Here is a 7,500-nt window from a genome sequence, read left to right on the forward strand (position 1 = left end):
ACGAGGAACGGAAACGAAAACAAAATGGTCTTCAACTGTTCCGGAACAGAAACGTTATTCTGAAATCCACAAAACCGGTTAATACATTTTTTTTTTCGTTCTCTATATATTTTATAAAATTTCACAAAAGCATATCCTAAGTGTTCTACTCGTTTGATTGTAGGCGAACAGCCTAATAATTTGATTTCTGCAGTTTGGAAAAAAAAAACGAATAAATGGACCTTTGGTCCAAATGTGTATATTTTGTCTTGCTGTTGTAATGTAACCTATCCGTCTGCCACTTCGGACCTTAGGCCAGCTCGTAGCGTAGGCTACTGAAACTGATTTGGAAATTGTTTGTAGCCTATGTGTAATAGCCTATTTTGCCTGTCCACGCCTTGTCGTTTTAAAGTCGGGATTTGAAATGTTTGCGCAATTATAGCCTATTCTATGTAGAAGAGTTAAACGGGAAATTTGAGATAGGCCTTGTCAGCAACAGACAGGTTCGTTTATAAACAGGGTTGGAATTACAGTATAGCGCAAGCCTTTGAAGATCTCCATATGGATAAAACTTAGGCTACAACCAGGTAAGGAGTTTAGCACGTATCCAAAAAAATTTTGATAAGAAATTATTTATAGGCATAGGTTAGGCCTACAGATAGGCCCACCAAACATTGCCGGAACTTTAAGAACGAACAATATTTTGCGTTCCGAACCGGTTCAGGACCGATATGTTGGTGGCGGAACGCATGCAAAAACGAAAACGTTAAACATAGGCCTACCTGAACCGTTCGGAACGGAACGTTTGAAAAATAATTTTGTTTTCAAGCCCTGCAGCACACTGAACCAAAGTCCTTATAAGCAAGTCCCTCCACTCGGCGGCCATATTGCAACACTTTTTGGGCACTCATCGGGCATCTATTTCGGCAGAAATGCGCGTGCGCAAGGCTTCACGACACCAATCTTGCTCCAGCGGCAAGATCACAACATATGATTGGCAGGATGTCTTCACAACACACCACATTATTGGCTCAATGTATTCACAACACAGCACATGATTGGCTCAATGTATTAACATGTCGATGTTTTGCCATGGTGTGCCGAAGTGGTGTGATATGTGTAGACAACTGCCATATTGGCGTTACAAACCAACCCCATGCATTTCTATAGAGGATTTTTTGAGTGCTGTTTCTCCTCATTAGAAAGTCTCTGACTGAACTCCTTGTGAGCTCTTTGGGAGTCTGGTGAGCCCATGATGATGCTGCTGCTTGTGTGTGTACCAGAGCCTGTCCATGTAGAGATACTGTACTAACTGTGCATGTTGACTAATTTGTTATTCAATCAAAAATATTTATTTATAGTTCTGAATACAGTTCTACCCAGGGGTAGGTAATATGACCAATGATTTGACCTATGCCTTTATATACAGTATTGCATCATTTTGATGTGCACAAGCTCTCGGTGTGAAGGTCATTTGTCTAAATTTAGGGGCAGCCGTGGGCAAATTTAGGGGCATTTAGGGGCAGCCGTGGCCTACTGGTTAGCACTTCGGACCTGTAACCGGAGGGTTGCCGGTTCGAACCCCGACCAGTAGGCACGGCTGAAGTGCTCCCCGAGCGCCGCTGTTGATGCAGGCAGCTCACTGCGCCGGGATTAGTGTGTGCTTCACCTCACTGTGTGTACACTATGTGCTGTGTGTGTTTCACTAATTCACGGATTGGGATAAATGCAGAGACCAAATTTCCCTCACGGGATCAAAAGAGTATATATACTTATACTTAAATTAGAAGAAAACAGGTGAAAACTTTTTAAACAAGCCAATTTAGCAGAGAATGCTCCCAACACACCATTATTTCCACCAGCGCTAGTCAATACTGCTCCTTCCGCCTGAGGCATATGCTTCCAATATAAATGCGAGTCTACAGGGACTTAATCAATCAATACATATCTATGCTGACTGTACAGTTACCTAAGCCCTGGCCATCCTGGCTTGGTTTTTTGTTTTTGTAAGTATGTGTGTGTGTGTGTGTGTGTGTGTGTGTGTGTGTGTGTGTGTGTGTGTGTGTGTGTGTGTGAAGAGAGAAGAACAGAGTTTGTAAACACACTGAAGTTCCATACCATTGTGTGTGTGTGTGTGTGTGTGTGTGTGTTTGTGTGTGTATGTGTCACTGACCGTTTGCTTGATGTCAGGGATACCGATGCGGAACACCAGCATGGTCAGGTGAGTTTCCTCTAGCGGTGACACCGTTGTCATGCTACGCTCCATCATGTAACGCCTCCTCTGTTGACTGGCTGATGCTTGGTAAAGCTGCTGCTGATTGGCTGTGGCTGCATACACATGCTTCTGATTGGCCAGTTGAAGATGAGCAAGTTCCTGGTTGGTGGGGAAAGAGATCCCCCGTTGCACAACAGCCATGGAAGACTTTGGCTGTCTGTCTCCCCGCTGTCGTCCAATCACAATAGCAGCTGGTTTATGTCCCTCCCCTTTGGGGTCCCGCAGCTGTCTACCCCCTCGCATCCCCAGCTCCTCTTCTTGCTCTCCCATGTCCACCATTCCGTTTTGCCTTCCTTGTCCTCCCTCTCTTCTGTCCATCCTGCCCCGCTCCTCCTCCTCCTCTTCCTCCTCTTCTCCATCCTTCTCCTGTGCTCCAGGGAAGTAGTGTTTGGTGTTACCCAGCATGCTCCACTGCACTTCGTCACCAAGCTGAGCAGTTGTCATGGCGACCTGACATGGCTACCACCCGCAGCAGGGACGACCTCATTCTCGGAAACAGAAGGGTGGGGGGGTGCGGGGGGCAAGAAAGAGAGAAATTAGTTCATTTTAGTTAACCATTTGTCCCAGATACAGTAGTAGGGAACGGTATGATGTTGAGCTCACAAACAGCCTCTCACCATGAGTCATGTTGAGGCAACCTAATTAAGCAATCAATCAATTAAGCAATCAGTTCACTAATCAGGAGCAAAGGAAATCAGACCTCCAACTGAATGTTAACGAAGTAAGGACAAGAGTGCAAAATGGTGGGGAAAAAGCAGGTGAGAGAGAGAGTGAAGAGTGAGTGTGTGTGTGTGTGTGTGAGAGAGAGAGAGAGAGAGAGAGAGAGAGAGAGAAAGAGAATGACGGAGAAAGCATACTAGAAAAGACAAGATGTGGAGATAAAACAGTGCCCCACATCCTAACAATACCGTTTTTTTTCACACAGTCACTCTCACACTCCCTCGAAGCGAGAGCAGACTAGAGAAAGGGAGAGAGAGAGAGAGAGAGAGAGAGCGAGTGCATGAGAGAGAAGGACGAACAGAGGGTAGACAAGCCTGCAAAAGCTCCAACTAACAGGGGAGTGAAAGGAAAGAGAGTGCAGAGAGATGGAGAGAAAGAGACGAAAAGAGAAACACATTTTCCATACTGCCATGTAATCACTTTCAGACCAAAAAGGGTGAGAACAGATGGAGAAATTGGGGAACACAAGGGTGTCCGTAAGATTGTGCGTGTGTGTGTGTGTGCGTGTGTGTGAGGGTGTGTGAGTATGTGTCATATCAGTGATTCCCTCGCGAGGCAGACTTGTCTGGTGAGTGTCAGTTTCTGTCTGTGGAGTAAAAACACTCTCCACGGTCTGCAGAACCACCACAACTCCAACAACAAAGAAACAGAGTGAAGATGCAATTTCCGCACATACATCCGCCCCCACCCCTCACCACCCCCACCCCTCACCCTGCAACCTACACATGGAGCCTAATGATGTCTGCTGGCCCGTGGCCTCTCCACAATGAACTCTCCCACAGACCCATACGCCAGGACAGCCTAATTGCCAGTGTAAGTCAAACTGAAGTAGGAGCAAGTTTCTGAGACCCCAATCTACAAAGTGTGGCGAGAGAGAGTACATCTCCACGGAGTCCCCCAAGACTAGGTGTGCCAGACGGAGACAGACAAGGACAGCTAGGCCGCAGAATAAAAGTAAAAGACATGTCAGCTGAGAGAATTCTGGGTATGCTAGTAAGTCTATGTATGTGGGTTCATTAGTCTGTGTGTGTTTATACTTAATGGACGATGGTCAGACAGTGCTGTCCTAGCCCATTAAGTGTATTTCCCATTCCAGCAGTGAGAGGTGGAGATGGGGGGAGATGGAGTGAGAGGTAGATTAGAAATGGACTGGTGGTCTCTGGGAGATGAGAAAATGGAGGGGCCACGAGGTGATTAGGGGAGATTGATAGAGTTCAGAGTGACAGAGACAAATTCACCATCTCTCCTGCACAGAGAAAGACAAGATAAATGGAGGGATGAAATGGCCAGGAGAAAAGGAGGGTGTTTCATGTCCATCTCATTCTTACTGTTGCGTGTGTACAGTATGTATGTATGTGTGTGTGTGTGTGTGTGTGTGTGTGTGTGTGTGTGTGTGTGTGTGTGTGTGTGTGTGTGTGTGTTGTCATTTTGTGCATTGGTTTAATCTTTTGTCTTCACGGCTTTCCTATTTCTCCACTGTACATGGAGGAAAGGTTACACACACACACACACACACACACACACAACAACACGTGCACATACATACAGTACACGGTCACAAATGGGCCCAAAGGTATCAAGCCATACACTCACAAAATCCATCCATCTCCCTCTCTCTCTCCTCCTCTCTCTTTCTCTCTCTCATTCTCTCTCTCTCTCTCTCCCTCTCTCTCTTTATATGTAGGACAGGGAGAGTGTGTAGATGTATTTTCAGTGAATCACTCCCCAGAAAATTTAATTGGAGAACTTCCAGGGAACAGATTGTCCCACTTTGGTGCCCCGCAAAGAAAAGTGGAACGGCCAAGTTCAGTCCTCTCCCCTTCCATCTCTCCACGTTCTCATCTTTCACCCTCTCCTCACGGCCATCCGTCCGTCCATCCCAGACCCCCGGTCACTCCCGCCATCTCTCCCCGGGTCCCCTTCAGACGCGAGGCGGAGGGATGGCGGAGTCAGGGCGGCGTGAGGGAGTGAGTGACTGCCAGCTCTGGTCTCTGGTGGGTGCGCTGTGGCAGAAGACCAGCACCCGGAGGGGCTATCAGTTATCTCAGCTGGCCATTGGAATCTACCAACGCTGGGAACAAAGCTGCCAACCCACCAACCCCCCCATTTCAGCACAGAATGGTGCGGTCTGAGGCGTCACTGTGTGGTAATACAACACAGCGTATGTGTGTATAAGGAGACAGACAATGTGTGTGTGTGTGTGTGTGCGTGTGTGTGTGTGTGTGTGTGTGTGTGCGTGTGTGCGTGTATGTGTGTGTGTGTATGTGTGTGTGTGTGTGTGTGTGTGTGGGTGCATGTGTGTATGAGTTTGTTTGAGAAGAGTGTTGTGCAGAGAGCTGACTAAGTGTGCCTGTGATTCAACAGCATACTGGGACTACACATGGGCCGGACTACACACACACACACACACACACACACACACACACACACACACACACACACACACACACACACACACACACACACACACACATTCACAGGCATGTTCATGGGCATTTTCAAACACTCTGCCATCCACTGATTTAGTTGCCATGGAAAGCATCATCCTGACCATTCATGTGAAGAAGGTAGTTTTGGTAACATTAAATCTAAACTCAATAACCAAAACATATTATAGACAAAGAAAGGGATAAAAAGTATTCTTTATGCCTCGTAATGACATTGTATACCAACAGTATATCTGTATATTAATATTTGCACAAAGTGTTATAATATTATAGTATAAGCCCAGCTTGAAGTACCTTCTTCTTTTACCTCTTGATGGCTTACAGCACTGATGACATATTTGCATTATTCGATGCTCCTTGGAGCTATATGTGACTCTATACAAGCGTCCATAACATTACTTGTGTAGGGCTTACCACATCATGATGCTTAGACTAATGTCTCTAGCCATGATACATTATGAATACCTAAAATAAACAATTATAAATGAGCTAATAATGCTTTATGGATATTGACTTATAGATTAATACCATTGTATTGAACAAGTTGTATTGCACACATGCTAGTTGCAAAATAAACCAGTTTTTCAGTCAATAGTCAAGGCTAACAGAGCTCTGAGTAGCAGGATAAAATTGGTCTCCCTACCATTCTCCAGATTTTTCTTTGCAAAGCAGTTTGCTGCTGGGATTTAATGCAGTTTGAGTCCTCAAAGCCGACCCTGACAGCTCGGCGGAGCTCTGCAGCTGCACACTCCTGGGTCTCCGGGTCAGTTTAAACAATGCTGACATGGAGCTGGAGATGTGTTTGACAAGACTGACAGACCTACTTCTGTTTATGTTGCCCACTGCACACTCGGCTCCGGGAGTCCTTGGTGCCTGACGAGCTACAGTACGTCGCTAAGGAACTATGGATTCCATACTGTGCATCTGAGCCTCCTCCAGCCTGCCTTTTACTGGGCATGATGGAATGCAGTCATTGCTTTTGGTCTTTTGAAGTTTAATATGAACAGTGTGCATCAGTACCATCTACAATAAAAAAAAAACATTGGTGGAGTATAGTCCAAACTCTCCCCTCAGTAAATCCACACAGCTCTGCAGGGATTATAGAATCATACCACAGAATATTATTGTCTCTCAATAAAAATAGAGGAGAAATGTTGTACGTTTATATTGCTGTAGCTGTCTAAATCCTGTGATAGATAGATAGATAGATTTTGAATAGTGCAAAATGCATATTGTGTGTAGGATACTGTAAGGTAAAACACAATCATTTATGATCCCATGGTTTTAAATTCAATATTACAAACTACAATGTTCAGGATTTTACCATATTTTTTGCTCTCTTAAGACTTGAAGATCCTATATATTAATCTAACTTGGGTGTTGAATACCATCTCTGAGGGATTAGTTTGAATTAGTGCTGATGTACAGTAACCACGTTGTGTTTGGCCAGCCGCATGGCTCAGCCCTGCACCTCACCGGACTCAAACCCACAACTTACAGCGTCTCTGAAGTGTGAAAGGGTGCTAGCATCTCTTACTAGATTAGATTAGATTAGATTAGATTCAATTAGATTAGTTGGTTGGTTGTCACCGGGATGCAGAGCTAGAGTTCAGTAGGGTGACAGCCACAGGAAATAAGCTTCCTCTGAACCTGCTGGTTCGGGTGCGGAGAGACCTGTAGCGCCTCCTGGAGGGGAGTGGGGTGAACAGTCTGTGGTTGGGGTGAGAACAGTCTTTGATGATGCTGCGCGCCTTACGCAAGCATCGCTTACTAGTACGTCTCTTTAGGTGTTGGGAGGGAAGTTTACTTAATATTCATATTAGCTGTCTACCGTTACACAGACTTACACTCATGTTACACTACCGTTACACTATCGTTATGAGTTTTCGCATTTGGTATCTTTAGTCAATGCGTCCCAATTAAAATGTAATTTGCATGTTTACACCTGTCCAGTGATGTCCACCGATGTTATTCCCTGTGTCAGATATTCTATAACTCATGGTTCTGAGCACCAGGTGTGAAGGAAACCTAAATATGTTAGCAGTGGGCACGTTGCTGCTGTAACACAATTGGTGAGAC

General features: G+C 45.3%; 1 protein-coding gene across 4 annotated transcripts in view; it reads right to left on the reverse strand.

The window, feature by feature from the left end:
* Window positions 1-7,500, reverse strand: part of LOC121700011 (SH3 and multiple ankyrin repeat domains protein 1-like) — a 55,935-nt gene that overhangs the window by 43,412 nt on the left and 5,023 nt on the right. For all 4 annotated transcript variants that reach the window (XM_042082635.1, XM_042082634.1, XM_042082632.1 and 1 more), the window contains exon 2: window positions 2,153-2,742. In XM_042082635.1, the coding sequence (XP_041938569.1) occupies window positions 2,153-2,698 (546 nt within the window). In that variant the 5' untranslated portion in view covers window positions 2,699-2,742. The remainder of the gene's footprint in view (window positions 1-2,152; window positions 2,743-7,500) is intronic.

The sequence above is a fragment of the Alosa sapidissima genome, chromosome 24 (assembly GCF_018492685.1).
Source record: "Alosa sapidissima isolate fAloSap1 chromosome 24, fAloSap1.pri, whole genome shotgun sequence".
Classification (NCBI taxonomy): domain Eukaryota; kingdom Metazoa; phylum Chordata; class Actinopteri; order Clupeiformes; family Clupeidae; genus Alosa; species Alosa sapidissima.